The sequence below is a fragment of the Mastomys coucha genome, unplaced genomic scaffold, assembly GCF_008632895.1.
Source record: "Mastomys coucha isolate ucsf_1 unplaced genomic scaffold, UCSF_Mcou_1 pScaffold21, whole genome shotgun sequence".
Taxonomy (NCBI): Eukaryota; Metazoa; Chordata; class Mammalia; order Rodentia; family Muridae; genus Mastomys; species Mastomys coucha.
In genome coordinates this window covers 141819895-141839798 of record NW_022196904.1, presented here as the reverse complement: position 1 = coordinate 141839798, position 19904 = coordinate 141819895, and the positions used below count along the sequence as shown (strand labels likewise).

Genomic DNA, 19904 nt, shown 5'->3' with positions numbered 1-19904 from the left:
AAATCACTAAAGGCCTGAGAATGTAATTCACTTTGCGGAGTGCCTGTCTGTTGAGCATGCACATTGCCCTGGTTCCATCCCTGGCACAGTATAGAACCAGGCATAGTGATGCACACATTTGAAATCTTAGTACTCCAGAGAGGTAGAAGCCAGAGGACCAATATTCAAGGCCAGCATGGGCTACATAGTTAGTTCAAGTCCAGTCTCAAAATTATAAATGACTTGAAAATCTCCAAACACATGGAGTACAGGCTTAGAAACGCAGACCTAGCACAAGACCAGTTCAGCCACTTGTCAGCTATATCCTCATCCAAGTGGAAGCTCTCGGAGCCTGCGGTTCTTCATCTATGAGATGGACCCAATGGCAGCAGCTCCCTCACAGGTTCAGTGACACAACGCACCAGGTCATCACAAGAACAAATGCTGGCCAAAGATTCCCACAGAAATTATGCAAGACTGGTGTGGCTCAGCTAAGAACTAGCTGAGCCGCAGCAGCAGCAGCAGCAGCAGCAGCAGCAGCACGGAGTGCAGCCCCACCCTAGCAAGCCCAGTGCCTGCTGCTCTTGCACTCAGGGCCAAGTGCAGCAGGCACTGGCAGCCTGGTGGGATGGTAGCTGGCTAACCACACAGATAGCTGCTTAGCAGTACCACATGTAAAACCCCAGCAGCACCAGGGCCTCTCCCCCACAGAGTCCATTCAGCAAGCCCTGAGCAGAGCTGAGAGTCACTGGGCAGTCTTTTGATGTTTTCCTTTGACACACTTGCTCTGCCCCAAGAGTGTGATGAAGACCAAGCCAAAAGTGAGAGATCACAAGCCCACAAAACAGTGCACTGTTTACCTGGGTGGCTACTGCTCCTGCCTCTTGGCTGGTGGCAGTCCCCAGCAGCAGCAGCACATCCCTGGTCAAGGCAGGCACAGGCTGTTCTGTGAGAACTCTCACAGCATCACCCACTGGATGTTACAGGGGCTAGTCTCTCACAAGTCAGGTATCACCTGCTTTTCAGAGTCACTCAGAGAGGCTGAGGGCAACAAGCACTTGTTCAGGGACATAGTTTGGGAAAGGTGAGAAGGGAAAACTACCGTGCCCAGGGCGCATGGAGCAGCTACCTAAAACTGTGGCCCTGGGCTGGGCCTCTGCTGCTAGCAACTTCTAACTCCCAACAACCAGCCAACATGGTAGAACCACCAGGGTTGTCACAGGGCTGGGGGTGGGGAACAGGGCTTATGACACATTATTTAGGGGTCAAGTCCTTAGGCTTTTGTTTCTAGAGGACTCGCAAGTCCAATTTCCTCAGGTCTTGATGCCAGGGCTCTGACACAGATTTCCCTTCCCATGACCACTATGGCATTGAGGTGCTAAACGATTCCCTGAGGACAGTGGAGTGGGCTACTGGGGGAGGGAAGTGGGAGCGATGTGAGGATGGGTAAGGGCATCCACCTCTGGCTTCCCTGCACCTAGCACAGACCTGCTCGGAGGCAATTCAAAAACTGTCAAGCAAGGGTGGAGGAAGAGAAGAGACACCAGGCCAGCCAGGACAAGCTCAACAAGATGCAGATCAGAACAGCCCAGCTTCCCACTTGCTCAAGTCTTCCCTCATGTCCTCATCCTTTTAAGGAACAGGCATTCATTGAGCAATTACTATATGCCAAGACCCATGCTGTCCCATGTCATGGGGCAGAACAAAATATATAAATGCTGAATTTTATAAGCCTAGTTCAATAGACACATTAAGAAACAAAAGAAAAACACTTTCTTCTTCCTCTTCAGGAACTCAGTTCCTAAAGAGGAAAAATGCCTTTTTTAGAAGCCATAAGTCCTTATGAACACATGAACACAGGTGAAGGAGAGGTATGACCAGTGAAGAAGCTGGTGACAGGGAGGTGGGGAGCGCAAAGCAGCAAAGGCCAGAGAGGTGCTCGTGCTGGGAGGGTCCTGTGGGGGCCACTGTAGAATCTAGGAGGGGAGCTGAGAGCTGTGGAGGCAGCTGCACAATGTCACAGGTACAGAAGGGTGACAGGTCTTACAGAGGTGACACTGACACCTCAGCGGAGATGATCAGACTGCCAGTGAGTGGGAAAGTAACAGCGCAGGAGGGGGTGGAAATGGGCCCCTGTAGCCTGCACCAAGAAGGGAAAGGCATGGCTTGCTTCCCCACCCCACCCCCATTCTATCCCTGACTTTTCTTGGTTTTACTTTTGCCTCCTCTGCAATCTTCACCTTCACTAGAGGTCTCAACTACAGTCATGTGTGAAGGCCAGGCCTGCAAGTCAGAGGCCAAGCATGGAACCCTTTTGAAGCCATGGACTCCGACCCCACACTGGACTCTAAATGCAGGACAGAGTGATGGCTGTGCAGGCCTGCCTGCTCCCCAGGAAAGCTATGAGGCCCAGTTTACATGCACAGCCCCACTTAGGGTAGGCCACAAAAACCCAGGGGCTGTGGTCTGTAACCTAGAATTGACACCATGCCCTTTGGTGACCACACACATGAGAATGACAGATCATAGAAGAAGGGAGAACCAAGCCATGCCACATGCTCTGATGCTCCCAGTGGGGAATAGATGGGAACGCAGTGATGAACTGATGGCCTGGGTCTTGTTGCAGCTGGGTCTGCTGCCATCCATACTGCTGCTGGTCTCATCTTCTTCTCATGACTTCATATCTTGACAAAACCATTCCACAGGCTCTGAACAACAGCAACACAACATGACCCAGATAGTGAGGTTGTAAGCCGGATTAGGACCAGTGGATTTAGGCCAACCAGACTGTTATTTCTGGCCACACCCCAGCAAAGGCAACTGAAGAACTGCTCAAAGCGGAAGCACAAGCGTGCCGAATCCTAACTCATCCCTACGATGAGGCTCTGTGGGCTCATCCCTCCTCTCACCACAGCCAGCCAACATTACTTGCCAGCCTGCTATCACACTGCAAGGAGAGCTGATGCCCCTCAGTTTCTCATAAATCCCTCCACCTACCAAGAGCACGGGAAGAAACTGCTACCATAGCAACCTACAAAGTGCATGCTACAGGGAACTAGACCTGACTTACCCCTAACAGCAAAGATACCTCCTGTTGCCTTGGAAGCCTTCCTAATCCTGCTGCTTAATGCAGAAATATTGGTTGACCTGCTCTACCTCTTGTTCCTAGAATGACTCCAGCCATGGCCAAGTATAGGAGTCCCAGCCTCCCTGGGGAGACCCAGCATTGTGGAACTGATCTTCCCTGTGATATAAAGAGATGCAATATAAGCCATAGAAGAGAAACTCTGTGGGGGCTTTGGCTATCATTGCCATTTCTACCATGTTGGAGATGGAACCCAAGGCCTCACACAAGTTAGGTGTATTAGTTATGTCATCAATGAAACAAAATACCTGACACTGCCCTTCAGGAAGGCAGGTTTCTGGCTCACACTCCAGATACGGTCCATGGTGGGTAGGAAGGCATGCTGGCAAGAGCATGAGGCACCCACACTAAGGACGAAGAGATGGGACCACCATATTTAGGACGTATCTTTCCAGCTCAATTAACCTAATCTAGATAATCCCTCACAGACAAACCCAGAAACTTGTTTCTGGGGCAATTCTAAATCCCCTCAGGATGAAAACCAAAATGAATCATCAAACTAGGAAAGAGCTTTACTTCTGAGAAACACCCCCAACCTAATCTTCCTTATTTTTTTTTAAAACTGTATTAATGTGTACAAGTGAGAGAGTGGTCAGAGGACTTCCTGGAGTTGGTTCTGTCATTTTTATGAGTGTCCTGGGGATCAAATAGGTCACCAGGTTTGTGCAAGAAGCATTTTTTACCTGCTGGCCACCTTGACTGGCCAGATTTTCACTCTTTCTAGGCAATGCTAGGACGAGGGCAGTAGGCTCCTCCTCACCCTCAAGTGTGAAGGGTCCCCAAAAGAGAGCAAAGCTTTGTAGCAAAACATCTGAACTTGAATGCGCTGAACTTTTTCTGGTGACTTATTCAGATATTCTCTTTTGATGCTACACATCCTCAAGGGGCCAGAAGGATTTAATGAGAATCAAACAATTTCTAAAAGTGCTAGACAGGACACAATGACTTCAACACACACCACATTCACACCTATGGTTACAAAATGCTGCCTGTCAGCCTTGCTAGGCCTCCAGCTGGATACGCAGCAGAGCAGAGCAACCAGGTGTGGCTTTTTCCAACTGGCTCCACATCAATGAGAACTAAGTCCACAAGAACAAGTCTGCAAATGAAAGCTCATAGGCACATCATGGAATGTAATCGCTCAGGATAAGGCTGTGTGAAAGAAACTGCCTCCTCCATGTAAATATTTACACAATTAGCCCACTGTTCCTTAGGCCTACTGAAAAACTCTTTGCCTGAGGGAGGGCCCCCGTGTAAGGAAGGCATTGCTGGAGGGAGTGAGGAGCTCACCGAGCCAAGTGTGGGGCCTCCAGAATGACTTCTGATATCAACCAGGCTTGCCCACACCTGAGCTGTCACTAGCTGGCTGAGTACCCCACCAACAAGGGCAAGCTGCAGAGGCTGAGTCCCTGGAGGACTCCTTACTTTCTGTTGATGGCCCAGCCTGTGCGCTGGAGACCTCTCCCAAACCTGCTGGATCCCCTGCACTGCTGAGATAACCAACCCCACATTCTCTCTCCCTCCAGCAACTGCTTACTTACATCAGTTTCTCAAAGTCATGCCAATACCTCAGGACTCCACTTCAGGCCAGAAATGGGCCTCACATTCAATACCCAGCCATCAAGCTTGCTTCCTTTAGCTGGTGTTCCTGAGTCTCTTAAGAGACCAGCCAGCCATTGCTGCCCTGCCTGCCACAGGCTGTAAAATGATTTTCCACCTCCAGAGCCTCCTCCCTGTCATCACCGTTCAGCCCCTCTGGACTGATCTTTCTCTAAACCTACCGGGTCCCTCTTAAGCCTGAAGACCACTGTCCTAAGTCTCCCATCTGCTGACACTGACCTGACCACCCCAAGCCCTACTCTTCTACTTCCTTGTGGCTGTGATACCTTCAGTAGGGCAAAGAGGGGACCACACCCAGCTAAACACCTATGCCTTAGTTCCATGACTGTAAACTTAATAAAGGATGGTTACTATAGACAGATTGCAGCCAGCCTCCAAGGAACAGGGCCTGTTAGATTATGTTCAGAACCCAAACGAACATAATCTGTAACAAACACAGTATGAAGCCCACAATCTTTTACCAGCACTCATGCTAAAGTCCACAGCCTAGGCACAGCATCACCCAGAGCCATTCCTCCACCAGATCTCAGCTCTGTGGGGCAGACCTAACATCTGGGAAGCTAGCAGTCTTCACTGGCTGTGGAGCCTGGGCAGGGAGTCAATCTCCCTGTGCCTTAGTTTCTTCCCTTAGAGGGGGCTTTAGAAAGAATAAAATACATTAGTCCCTGAAAGGTCTACTGCTCTGCTATTGGACAGGGCTCACCATGAGTAGGCTGGCACAGTGCCCAGTCATATAGTCACACAAGTTCCTCTAACAACAGGTACTTGGATTCCTCCAGAGACATCATCTGTCAACGGAGTGACGGATGGACGACCAGATCAATATCATTCATCGTCAGTCAATAGAACTGCCATGAAACAATGTCTGAATAGGCAGCCAGGCAGCCAGTCCGCCAGTCCTTCCAACTTTCTCAAAGAGACACCTAGCCATTTGGCAGGGCCTCTTCCTTCCCTTCCTTCCTTAGCTTGCGGCTCAGAGTTGAAAGAAAATCATGTTCAATGACCACACACAGGCTTCCTTCCTTCCTTCCCTCCTGCTATGTCCTAACCATTATCTCTAAAAGCTGAAGGCAGCTGTCCATCCTCCCATCCCACCTCTACTGCACAGAGCAAGCTGAGCAGACAGTCGATCATCCCTTACAGAAGACCAAGATAGAAGTCAGGCCTGGGTCACATGGTGCCTCTGTTCCAAGTCCACAACAATGGGATCGTGGTGGGTGGCCATTCCAGACTGATAAGATAAGGGGTGGCTGCACAGCCTATTCTCACCAGTGCCAAGTCCAGCCCCAGGAACTTCTGGGTGAGCAGAGTCATAAACAGGCAGGCCGGCCCACTAAGGAGAGCAGAAGAGGCACAGAAAACAAGAAACTGAGTGAGAAGTTCCTCATATGCACCTCTGACTCTGGAATGGCCCACAAAGGCCATCATCAAATCCAGAAGGTAGCTACTACAAACCAGCCTCTCCAGAAGCACCTTACGGGTTCCGAAGGGCTCAGCCCTCTTCCACACACCCAGAAACCTCAGGGGAAACTCTAGGAGTTCTCATGGCCCTGCTATGAAACTTCCCATGGCTCCCTAGTACCTTGCTGTTGTGTTTCAAATCTGTGCTCCTTAGCTTGACACTGATGATCTGCTGACCCTGAACTTCCTTTCCACCTAGCCCTGAGCCCTCCAGCACCCATTGCTGCTCTGCTCATCCCAACTGTCCCTCCTAACTTTCTCCCAGCACAGAAACACACTTGTTGTCACTCAATAAATAATAATAGCAGCCCTCAAGGAATTCATAGTATGTGTGCCCTGTCTTTTTTTTCCCCTGCTTATCCCCTCAAATATCACATCTCTATGCAGTTTTCCTTGCTCACCCTCCTAAAGAATCCATGCCCTTTCATGGTTCTATGTAAATACTACGTAGCATTTACTGTGACAGCATAGTTCTCCAGTAAGAAACTAAGCTCTCTGCCCATCCCTCACATCTGCATCCCAAAATGCGGAATACATACCGGGCACTCAATGAGTACTTAAGAGATTTCCACTTTAGGAGTAGACCCCCCTATATCTCACATACACAAACATGCACTCATGACCTCAAAGAACTAAAAGGCTAGACAACATAAATGCAGAATAGCTTTTAAATATTGGCTGTCAAGAAGTCTAGAAGAATAGTGCTCAGGGAAACGAGACAAAGTGGAGACAAAGAGTAGCCCCCAGCTACTCTTACAGACACCAAGATGGAATATGGAGTTGGCAAGAGGGACCTGAGAGTTGAGGAAAACAAGAGTGCCAGCATTCACAGAGCAGAGAATCATAGGGACAGGAGTTACATAGAAAGAAACCCCAGAAATGTAGAGAGGTCCCCCAGGTCCCAGCCAGCCCTACTCGAGAGAATCAGTACTAATGTGGCCACCGTACATGGGAAGACCTTGTGTTTATAGCCTGTTAGAGTACCACAGAAGATATTACCTCCGTAGTGGGGAAGACCAGCTCCGCCATAAGAGCTGTCTAATCACAGCTAACAAAGCTTAGAAGCAGGTTTTCAAGGTTCTATTTCTAAGTAACAATATACCCCCAACCAACCCTAAGATATGTGACAAATACATATATAAATAAAATATCCAACTAGGTAAAACTTACATCTGACCTCCAATCAGAATTTAACACAGAAAGACTAAAACAGGACATATACCAACCAATAAAAATGGACTCATAAAATATATAGGTGACAGAATTAGCAAGCAAGGATGTTAACATAGCAACCACATTTTATGCAACATGCACACGCACACACGATTTATATTTAATATGTTCAGGAAGCATAGGTTCTAAAAGGCTGAACAAAGGAAATACAGACTTGAACTGTAGTTATGTAAAGAGAAAAGGTGATTTCTACAGGGAAAAACAACACTGTATGAGATTAAATGTATATTGGACCAGACATCAGCAGATTAGATTCTGCAGGGAAAAAAAAAAAAAAAAAAAAAAAAAAAAAAAACCCTATCCAAACAGAAACTATTGAAATGAATCATGAAGAGGAAATGATAAGAGAAAAAGAATAGGAATTCTGAGGGATGACTGAAAGCACTCAGTGCATATAACGGAATTCCCAAAGGAGGGGAAGGGAGAGGGATGGATGACAGTTTGAAGAATTAATGGCTGAAAATGAAAGCTATAAGCCACAGATCCAGGAAAATACAATGAATCCCCGAATGAGAACCATGAAGAAATGTAGACGAAACACAATACAATTAAATTGCTGGATGAGGACAGAGCTCAGTGGTAGAGTGCTCGCCTAGTGTACTGAACCCAAGTTCAATGCCTGGTACCTCAGAACATCTATACAATAACTGAACAATAAACCGCTTAAGCCTAGTGACAAGAAATCAGCTAGAGGTGGGGAAAGAAACACCAAGAACAAAAGAACAGAAGACCAGCATAGACAGCGACCATAAGCAATGCAAGCAGCAGACACTGGAACAGCTTCTGTAAAGAACTGAGAGACCTGGCCTGGGGAGGCTTCTCAAAAACAAAGGCTTCCCTTAGCAATCCGAAAGCTGAAAGAATCCATCAAGTGACAGACTACAAGCAATGTTCAAACAAATCCACAAGACAGAAGGAACCTGCAAGGAGATGGAGCTTCGGGTCAGCCTAGAGGAACACAGAACACGCCAAAAACAAACAGAAGACTTGGCCTTTCCGTTTTATGCTCCTCACAATGCAACTGTGCAGAGCACTATGGGATTCATAGCATGAAGTGGGGTGGGGGGGTGACAGGGACACAGACACGTAGTGCAAGATTCAACCCTGAAGGTAAAGAGGCACAGGGCCCTTGAAACAAGCTGTGACAAATGAAAGCGCACACTGCATATGCTTAAGGCAACTGCTAAAAAGAAGTAAAGTGTTCCTGCCACAAAGCAAAAGGAGGCCGTGAGAACTACTCAGCGCCTAAGAAATCACAAAAATGGGAGAAAAGCACAAAGACTGTGGGGCTGATGAGAAAGGAACAGCAGAGTCTCTCTCTCACAGGAATGTGGTCTAAACACCCCAATTAAAAGGCAACAATGGGGCTGGGAGACATGGCTCAGTGTTGCTTCTTTAAAAAAATAAGTCTTAGAATTATTGCCTTCAAAATTTTTTAAATTTTATTTTGTGTATAGGTATTTTTCTTGCTTGCATGTTGATATACTGCTTGTTTGCTGGGTGTGAGGCATCCCCTGGAACTAGAGTTACAGATGGCTGTGAGCTGTCATGGGGTGTTGGGAACTGAACCTGTATCCTGTGGAAGAGCTTCTGTGTGCTGCCTGTAAGAAATCCATCTTCGATATTAAAAGTCTAGAAGATTTTAAAGCCATGCCATAAGTTTTACTCTCTAATTGTAATATTTATAAAACCCATCATTTTAGTCATTTTAACTTTTTTATATTCATTTATTATATGTGGATGAATGTGGGTGCACGGTGCCATAGCACATGTGTTACGATCAGAGGACAACTTGCAGGAATCAGTTCTCTCCTTCCAACAAGTAGCTCCTGAGAAGTAAACTCAGGTCAGCAGGTGTGAAGGCAGATGCAGTACCCATTAAGCCAGTGGTTCTCAACCTGTGGGTCATGACCCCTTTAACAGATATTTACATTACAATTCATAACAGTAGCAAAATTATAGTTATACAGTAAGTCACCACAACATAAGGAAGTGTATTAAAGGGTTGCAGCATTAAGAAGGTTAAGAACACTGCACTAAATAAGTCATTTTATCATTCCCACTTTAGCCATTTTGAAACATACAGTTTTTGACATTTAGATACATTTACTTTGTTGTACCCATCCATCTGTCTCCAGAACTTGTCATGATCCTGCACTCATTAAATACTAACACCTTATTTTCCCTGTCCTGACCCTGGCAACCACCAATGAATCCGACTAGTCTAGAAACTCCACAAAAGAAAAACTGCAGTCAGGTGTGATGGCTCAAGCCTGGAATCCTAAGGCTCTGGGAAGCTGAGGCAGAAGGAGTGCAGTGAATTCCAGGCCAGCCTGGGCTACACAGTGAGACTTTGTTTCAAAACCGAACCAACCAAAATACAACAAAACAAACTGCTGTTCTACTCTGGGCATCACAGTTCCCACGTGTTGCCTCTGAATGTCATCTGTGTAAGACTGTTGGACTCTGGCTGCCTGATCTATGCACTTCACTTCATGTCACTCTCCTGTTCACGGACACTGTGGAAGTGGCTGCCCTTTGGCGATCATAAACAGCGCTGCTGTGTTCTCACAGAAATGGCTGTCCGAGTTCCTGCTTTCATTTCTTCTGCGCAGATACAGAAACAGCCCTGCTGTGTCATACAGTAAGGGATCTGTTGTGGGATCACTGCGCTGCTTCCCACAGTGGGTAAGCCACTTCACATCCCCACGAAAAACACGCACGCCTTCAAGTCTCCACATTCTCATTAACACTTATTTTTACTTAATGTGTGACTCATGCACACGTATGTGGTGACTATGATATGTATTTTTATTAGTGTGTGTACATGTACGTGTATGAGTGTATGGTATACGTGATGTATATTCTTATTAGTGTATGTACATGTGTATGTAAGTGTATGGTATATGCAATGTATATTCTTATTGGTGTGTGTACATGTATGTGTATAGTATATGTGATATATATTCTTATTAGTATGTGTATGTGGTAATGTGATGTATATTTATTAGTGTGTGTACATGTATGTGTGGTATATGCAATGTATATGCAATGTATATCCGATATATATTCTTATTGGTGTGTATACATGTATGTGTGTGTGGTATACGTGATGTATATTTATTAGTGTGTACATGTGTATGTGGTATATGCAATGTATATATATATGTATAATGTAATTTATTAGTGTGTATATATGTGTGTGGTATACATGATATATATTCTTATTAGTGTGTGTACATGTATGTGTGTGACTGTATGCTATACATGATGTATATTCTTATTGGTGTGTGCATATGAACTTGAAGCTAACTGATTTGGCTAGATGGACTGACCAATGAGCTTTGGAGTCTCCTCCCTCCATCTTACCAGCATAGGCCTATGCCACAATGCCCAGCCTTTACATGGCTTCTGGGATCCTAACATGGGTCCTCATGCTTGCATGAGAGGCACTATACTGACTGAGCCACCACCCAGGCTTTTTTCCTATTTTTAATGATCACCCAGCAAGTAGACTAGTGTTATACTAGGATTTTAATTTACATTTCCCTGATGACTAATGATATATATACAAATCTTTTTAGGGACTTTTAGTTATTCATATATTCTTTGGAGAAATACTGTTCAAGTACTTTGTCCACTTTCTAATTGTCAACTTTTGCCACTGAGTTGCAGGGTTCCTTGGTAGTCTTGGTCAACTATACTAACTCTAACTTTAAACACAAGACGTGTGAGCATGGTTGGAAGTCCCTTTAATCCCAGCATCTAAGAGGCAGAGGCAGTGGCAGAGGCAGACAGATCTCTATGAGTTCAAGGACAGCCTGATCTACATAGTGAGTTCCAGAATGGCCAGGGCTATGAAGAGACCCTGTCTCAAAAAAGAAAAGTAAGTAAATAAAATGTTTATTTTACAAGAGATCTTTATTAAAAGTGCCATTTAGGGGCTGGTGAGATGGCTCAGCGGATAAGAGCACTGACTGCTCTTCTGAAGGTCCTGAGTTCAAATCCCAGCAACCACATGGTGGCTCACAACCATCTGTAATGAGAGCTGACGCCCTCTTCTGGTATGTCCAAAGACAGCTGCAGTGTACTTACATATAGTAATAAATAAATCTTTTTTAAAAAAGTGTCATTTAATTTTTTTCCCTTTAAATTATGGATACTGTCAGGCATAAGTAGGATTTGATTGGCAACCCTTAGACCCTTCTTCCCAGCATTCCCAGCTGCAATTACCCAGAGTGGTATTTGAACAACTTGCCCTAGGCTGGGCAAGAACAGAGGAGGTGGAAACTGCTACTGTCAGTCTTCCCTGACTCCCATGAGAGAAGGATTGTCAGGAACACCATGGCCTCCACTCCTGAAGTTTTACCAGAGCCAGTCAACTTAAGCAACCCCTATTTTCATGAAAATTGCAAAAGATGCCAATCAAGTAGCCACTCCTATAATTCTGTAAATTGTCTTCAAACCCCTATGGCTGCTACAGACTTCAGTCTCCCAGAGGAAACCAAAGCCTACACAGCCACGCCCCAGGGGAGTGCTCTGCTCTGGCCAGAGGGAACCATACAACTGTCAAGGCCACTACCCCAACACAGACTTTACCAGGGAGAATTTGGCTTCTTGAAGCCACATCAGCGTAAGGATACCCTTCAGAGAACCAAGACCATGGCCACTACTCTGGACTTCATCACAAGGGACCTCATAGCAGAAAATCCTCACCCCAGTCAGGGAGGAGCTCTGCCCCAACCTGGGACCGCTAGTGAGCGTGTAGGGCTGACTGGCCAGCTAAGGAAGGTGTGTACTCCCTCTCAAGCAGCAGCTTGGGCAACCTCCTTGCTCCCTGTACTATCCCTGAATACCGAAGCACAGGCCCCAAGAAAGCTTCCTTGCAGCACTCTTATTGCCCAAAAGTAGAGGAGCTGAGCTGACCACGTAAAGAACATGTAAATCCCAGGGATGCCAGCTTCCCACACCCCCAGCAGCTAGCAGGTGGCAGAGGGCTCTTATGGCCAGGAACAGAGACTGAGAACAAAGATGAAGGACTGGGGAAATGGTAGGAAGGTGGCAGACAGGGAGAGCAGATTGCAGAAGGTGACGAACTGTGAAGAGCAAGAACAGAACTACAAAAGGCAAGAGACACATGGAGCTGGGACTGTGGAAGAGCATCGAGTTTACGGAAATGCTGCTAGTTAGTTGCTGCTGCTGAGAAGAAGCTCGAAGAGATAATGCTGAGAGCTGAAGAACCTTCCCTACACCCTGGGCAAGCAAGAGCTGTAACACAAGACACTAGGCCACACTAGGCACTAGGCCACTTACCTAAAGCTATAATATTAAGAATGAAGGGTGCCCAAAGCTCAGAGCAGCTGACACAAAGGAAGCTAGTTAAACTTGGCTCATTCTCAGTCTCCATCTGAACAGAGAAAAAGAACTCTCAGCTTCAACAGACTGGTGACAGGTGCAACTGCCCTCCCTCAATGACAAGAGAAAGCCAGTAACGGCAAAGAAAATAAGCGGCCAGCACTCCCAACAGACTGGACTTGACCACTGAAATTTATAGAACACTCCACACAACCGCAGGATACACTTTTTTCTGAAGTTTCCCTAAAACATTTGCCAAGATACACAACATCCTGGGACATAACATGAGTCATGGCAAATTTAAAACAGTTTAAATTAAGGCCTGGCTAAGTCGGTAGAGTGCTTATTCAGCACAGGCAAAGCCCTGGGTATGATCCCATGCACTACAAAAGTCAGGTGTGGTGGGACACACCTGTAACCCCAGCACTTGGGTAGTGGAAGCAGGAAGGTGAAGTTCAAGGTTCCCCTGTTACAGAGCAAGTCAAAGCCAGTCTGGCCTGATAAGGCCCTGTCTAAAGATAATAAAAGCCAGGTAGTAGTGATGCATGCCTTTAATCCCAGAACTTGGGAGGCAGAGGCAGGCGGATTTCTGAGTTCAAGAACAGCCTGATCTACTGAATGAGTTTCCAGGACAGCCAGGGCAATACGAAGAAACCCTGTCTCGGAAAACAAAAAAGAAAAATAAGAAAAAAAAGATAATAATAAAAAGTGAGTATTCACCTAGCAGTCTTCAGATGAAGATGTAAAACTCTCAGCTCTGCCTGCAGCATTCAGGCGGGTATACCTGCTGCCATGTTCCTGCCTTAATGATAATGGACTGAACCTCTGAACCTGTAAGCCAGCCCTAACTAAATGTTGTCCTTTATAAGAAGAAAAAAAAAGAGATAATAAAAAGTAACCATGATGGTTTGTCAATGAGACAGGCTCCTTCATCACCTAGGAGACAAGCCCTAGGGATGCCTGTGAGGGATTATCTGGATTCACTTAGCTCAAGGATGTCTTCCTGTGGGCAGCATCATAGGTTGAGGTCCTGGACTCAACAAAAAGAGAACGTGAGCTGAGCTGCAGCATTCGCGGCTCTGTGACTGCTGATGACAAAGCAGTATGATCAGCCACTTCAAGCTCCAGCCACCATCACTCCTTACCAGGATTGTCTGTGTCCTGAAACTATAAACCGAGATAACCCCCTTCACCTTTTGATGGATTGTGTCCAGGTATGTCTGCCACATCAACAAGAAAAGTACCCAGCGCATTGAGTCGTCTGTTCACAAAGATATAAATGCAAAGTTGTTGTTTTTGGAACAGGAAAATAAAGCCAACAGCACCATCCTAGCCTGCTCCTTCTGCTGCTTGTGAACCTGGTGAGGAGATACCTCGATGTGGGAGTTAAACATTCACAGGTCTTCAGTGAAGAGGACTACCTAGCTGAAGTTACCTTGAAGTTCAGAGTGGAGACTCCCTTCTGTAGCCCATCCTAAGCCCCAGGGCCTCACCTGTCAACTCCAGCTCAATCAAGGCAAACCTGTTTGATTTCTAAGGTCTTCCAGCCAGCCAGGGAAAGCAGGTAAAGAGAAGAGAATGGAGGGAGGGATTTGTGGAACATGCTGCCAACGCCTGTACAACCTAAAGACTGTGGCCATCACTGAAACCTGCATCACAGGGCAAACTAGGCAGGGGCAGATCAGAACCTTCCAGGAACTCCAGATCCCAGGAGGAAACTTCTAACACAACCCCCCCATACCCACCCCCACCGCCCACAACAGCAATCCTACTGCTCTACTACAGGTCTTCAATGACTTCATTGGTCAGACTGGAAAAACCCCACTACTACGAGCCAAAAGTGTCCAGGAATGAGTCATATGGCTATTTATCTCAAAGTCCTGCTAATGGCACATTAGCACATGTCAAAGCAATAAGCAAAAGGCAACAAGAATCTTGAGGAACCATCTCATATCCAAGCTCCAGTGGCCCAACAAATCTACAAATATGCATTAAGATTGGAATCACACCGTCAGTGTGTGTGTTAGAAACAAACTCCTAGGGCTCCAGCCAGATAACGTCACAAGGCTCTCCAGATGAGGGCTCTGCATTTTCAACCAGAATTACCATAGAGAGCCAGGTGCTCACCTTTAATCCCAGCACTTGAGAGGCAGAGACAGGCGGATTTCTGAGTTCGAGGCCAGCCTGGTTTACACAGTGAGTTCCAGGGCAGCCAGGGCTATACAGAGAAACCCTGTCTCGAAAAAACAAAAAACAAAAAACAAAAAACAAAAAAAAACAAAAAACCAAAAAACAAACAAACAAAAAAAGAATTACTAAATAATTCCTAAGCTCCAACACATGAGGGCAACTGAGGCATCTGGAAGACAGTATTAGAGTTAAAGGCACATTTGCTTTGAAAAGAGACAAGAGGGTTAAAAATCCTAACGGCCACTCACTGGTTGATACTGGCCAATTCTGTAAACTGGGATCGTCAGTCATTCAGAGGTGTTCTCTGCATCCAGTATCCAGTTCAAAACACCCCCCAAACAGTACCCAGCACAGGACAGCCACACAAGCAATCAGAACTACTACTTGGCAAAACAGCAACAGAAAACGGCCCCACTGAAGCACTCCACAGTGTTTTCTACTTCATGGAAATTACAAAGGCAGTGGGCCAGATTTCCAAGACAATCTTACGAAAAAGGCTTTTTGCTGGGCACTCTGATGGCCAAGAACAAAAACTCATTTCAGAGTCCACCATTTCAACCCAGCAGCCCTCAGTTCCACAATCCCCAGATCAGGGCCCTCCCTGGGCCCCAAGCAAAGAAGAGCCTTTCCCTTCTAAGTCCCTATATCACCACCATTTCTAGCTGCAGGGCTGACAGTCACTGAATGTGGAGTGACACACTTCAGGTAGAGATGCTTGGAAACTAGGCAGGGAGCAATGAAGGATCCCGGGTACTCTGTGAGGTTCCTTGGCTCGAGGTGAGTAGCCTCAATCTGATTGACAACGTATAGGCTGGACTCAAGAAATGCGACCCTGATTATAGTCAACTCTACCGGTAACTCAAACACATCTCCGGGAATATCTTGGCCCACCAAAAAAGTGGAAGAACATCCCTAACCGGCTGTGAGGGGAGAAACAAAACAGAACCAGGCACATGCTGGGACCATCCACTGCTGCGCTTTACACCTGGAAGGCTCAGAAGTAAGGATGGCTCAACCAATGCTGGACAGTCCAAGTCGGGGTCCAGAAGAAAGGGGAAGAACCCTCACCTATTGCTAACCTGGGGAAAGATACAGGCCAGAAAGACAATAATGGCCAGAGTCCCTCCAACTCCACTATATCGCTGGGGCAAGTCAGAATACACACAAGCCTCAGTTCCTCAATTCATACAAGGGGCAAAGAGGCCCTTAATGACACAGTGACTACAAGGTACTCCTACAGAGGGTACAGGGTTGCGTGGCGTTAGCGGATAGGTGGGAGGGGGCGGGGCTGAGGCGACCGGCGAGGACTGCCTCCCACCCTCCATTCCTCCCACCGCACTGCAGGGGCGCAGGCCCACGGGGAGTCACGCGCCCATTGCGCCCAATCGTCAGCTTCGGCCAGGAATCCGACCGGTGGAGGGCCTCTGAGCTCGCCGGCAACGCCCCCCAGCACGGCCTGCGGTTGCCCGCCGCCGCCCGAGACCCTCCCCAGCGGCGCTCACCTACCGGGGCCGCTGCCACCACGGGCAGTGAGTCGCCGCCCGCACTTCCGGGATCCACGAGCCCCGCCTCTACCGGATGTGACTTCCTCCCGCGTCCAGCTGGGAGCAAGCCCCACTGCCTCTCCGCCGCGCCCCGGGCGTCCTGCCTTGTGGGCCTCTGCGTGCCCAAGATACCTGCACTCGTACGCTGGTGGCTTCAGGCGCCACACCCGCGGAAGGCCATTCGGCCCCGCCCGCGCGGGGAAGGCTCCACCCCTAACCCCGCCCCTGCCGTAGAACTCCGCCCAATGCTAGTGCGCCTGCGCAGACTTGCAGGCTTCCCTTCATTTGAAACGCCTCTGACTTTCCGGAGACACAAGCATGGAATCTCCAAAGGGAGGCTCCAAATGGGCTAGTCTTCCATCACGGTATCCCTGGCCTGCTGCGCACACTCCTTTTTATAGTTTGGCCCCAAGACTATAATGGCAGCGGTCCTGAGTGTCCTCTTCAGACCCCGCTAACAGCTCTGAGTCGTTTTCCTAAAAGTCACCTTTTGTCAGGGCCCTAGATGGCACTTAGTCGTCTGTAAGATGAGTTGTTCTGTGTAAGCACGAGACTTGATCCATCCTCACTCGCCCAGAGTAACAAGCCCCTGGAAGGGATGGGAACAAACCAGCCCTGAGAGGTGAATGTCATGGTTATGGAAACGCTAAGAGATTAGCTTCCAGTCTAAGAAAAACATGGCACCCTTTGGTATACATTAGAACTTTTGTTGCTAGTGGCAGAGACCAGCACAAATTGGTCTCTTCAAAATGCTAATTGCTGGGTCATATAAGGAGAAGTCCAGAGGCCCTAAGTGACACCAGGCTCAGTGTCGTGCAAGGCCTCCCCCTTCACTTGAACCTGACTTCTGTCCAGACAAAACAGCTTTCACCTCAAAAGGAATGAGAGACACTTTGTTCTGAGTCAAGTAAGAGTGACCATGATATGGGACACAGATTCAGGTTGCCTTAAATAACATGTTCCAACATAGAAGTGCTTTTGTGAAGTCTGTAAAGTAACAGAATAAAGCATACACCAAGGCATTCAACAAATACATTTCTGGGCCATCAGGTCAGTGGATGATGAGAAATTAGGGGAGATCTCTGCTTGGGTCCAAGATGCTACTAACTACATTTTAGCTTCTGGGTCTGCTGAATTACCACGTCCCAAACGATTTACCCGATAATCACATTGATATGAGGTAAGGCACAGAAGTGAGCAACAGTTATTAAGGAGCTAATGATAATTGTGAGGCAAGTTGACCCTGTATCTGCAACATCCCAACTCTCCACAATTAAGAAGCTCTAATCAGTCACCAGCCTTATAAACAGAGTCGTGGCGATTTTTTTTTTCTGGGAACTTCTGTTTCATGAGTTTCTCTTTTGAGTCATCGAATTTCAACAGAATCTCCCAATTCTTCTATTTTATATTCTAGATCTAAAATGATCATCATAGTTCTCATTGGTCAGAACTCCCTCTCCGTTACTACTTCATGGCCTATCAAGTCACCTGTCCTGTCCCTCTCAAAGTAGTCCAGAGTAGCCTCCACCTCTACCTGCCAAGTGCACAGTGTTGTGCCATGCTGGAGAAAGAGCCCAGAGCCTCCCACATCCTAGACAAGCACACTACCAGCTGACCCACATCCCCTACCTCGAGCACTGTTATTACACAAGGAATCAGGACAGAAGACAGCTAAGCAGGCAGGTGACTTGAGGTGCTATGCACCAACTCTTTGGGTGCCGTGCAACATGATAGGGATGCACTGCTGTTTGTTTTGCAAATATCTCATTTTGTAAGAACCCAAAGTCAGAGTGAGGGCTGTTAATAGCAGCTTCCAGAAAGCCTGCTTGACACCATTTCTTCATGGTTGGGAGAGCCAGCCAGGGCAGTGAGCCTGACTGTTTTGTCATCTCTCTTATGCTGTGTGATTTTTTTTTTTTTTTAATTTTTAGCTGACAAGCAGACTCCATTTTGTGCATCATTATATGCAGGTGCTGGAAACTTCTAAATCTAAAGCCCAAACAACCAGAACCTGAGAAACTGACAGAAGTCTGCTGCAGACCAAACACTGGCTCAGTCAGTGCCAAGCTGTGGTGGTAGACCTTTTGAAGGACAAAACGTGGAGCATGATAGGAGGGAGGGAGGGAGAGCAGTGACAGGAAATGGTCTCATGTGAGAGGAAGCAGTAGGAAGGATGCCTTGACTAGTCTTCAGAGAATCCCCAAAGCAGCCTCAGCTCTAGTTGGAGGTCGGGAGACCTCTGGATCCACAGGCTGGGCCAGGAGGCCACAAAGCTATCCTTTCAAATCTTCAGCCAGCCGCTCCCAGCTACCAGACTAGACCTCAGAGCTGGAAGACACTTTGTCAGGACCCAACCTGAGACTCTCCAGTTCCAAGTCCCAGTTCATGCTGTGCCACTAAACCACACTGGCCTTGGTCAAGTCCCTTCTGTTTCCTAACACTCAATTCCCCATGTGTAATGCTAAGGAGAGATCCAGAACTCATCCTCCTTCAAGATACTCCATGATAGGGCTAGAGAGATGGCTCACCAGTTAAGTGTTTGTATTTCTCTCAAAGGGAACCCAGGTAAGGTAACCCACAACCTCCTGAAACTCTAGCTACAGAGGATCTGATGCCCCCTCTTCTTCACGGGCATGCACACACACACACACACACACACACACACACACACACACACACACACTTAAAAATAATAAAACTAGGACTGGCCAGATGGCTCAGCGGGTAAGAGCACTGACTGATCTTCCAAAGGTCTTGAGTTCAAATCCCAGCAACCACATGGTGACTCACAACCATTCCTGAGGAGATCTGACGCCCTCTTCTGGGGTGTCTGAAGACAGCTACAGTGTATTACGCAGAAGCGAGCAGGGCCAAAGTGAGTGGGGCCGGAGCCAGCGGGGCCGGAGCAAGCAGAGGTACTGAGTTCAATTCCCAGCAGCCACATGATGGCTCACAGCCATCTGTACAGCTACAGTGTACTCATACACATAAAATAAAACAAAATAAATCTTAAAAAAATAATAATAAAACTAAAATATTTCAAAGAAGAAATCATAATTGAAAAATCATTCCAGAGAGGGGAAATTGCAATTGCAAAGACCTGAGGTAATCAAGCTCAATAAATGCCTGCTTGCCTATCTCTAGTCTTCCCTCCATACTTTGAATACAACACTGTCACCCAGGGGACCTCTGCACCCCATTACCTACTGTGACCTCAAGGCCTCATTCATACTCAATTCCTGGGCTCAGAGTGAATGGCTGTCTGTGATCCAGGTAGGGTAGTCAGGGCTGTCAACAAAGCCAAGTTTACTCTGGGCTCAGGCCACATGGATAAGCTACCTATCTCCATGTCTAACTGTAACAATGGCTCTGCCTTC

At 47.1% G+C, this 19904-nt stretch overlaps 1 protein-coding gene across 4 annotated transcripts in view; it reads right to left on the bottom strand.

The window, feature by feature from the left end:
• Window positions 1–19336, bottom strand: part of Vps37c (VPS37C subunit of ESCRT-I) — a 30246-nt gene extending 10910 nt beyond the window's left edge. The window contains exon 1 of one of the 4 annotated variants that reach the window (XM_031389711.1): window positions 19318–19336. In XM_031389711.1, coding sequence (XP_031245571.1) covers window positions 19318–19323 — 6 coding nt within the window. In that variant the 5' untranslated portion in view covers window positions 19324–19336. Of the gene's footprint in view, window positions 1–16485; window positions 16733–19317 lie in introns of those variants that run through there. The other 3 variants (XM_031389713.1, XM_031389712.1, XM_031389715.1) reach the window with 3 other exon arrangements.
• Between the last annotated feature and the right edge of the window lie 568 nt (window positions 19337–19904).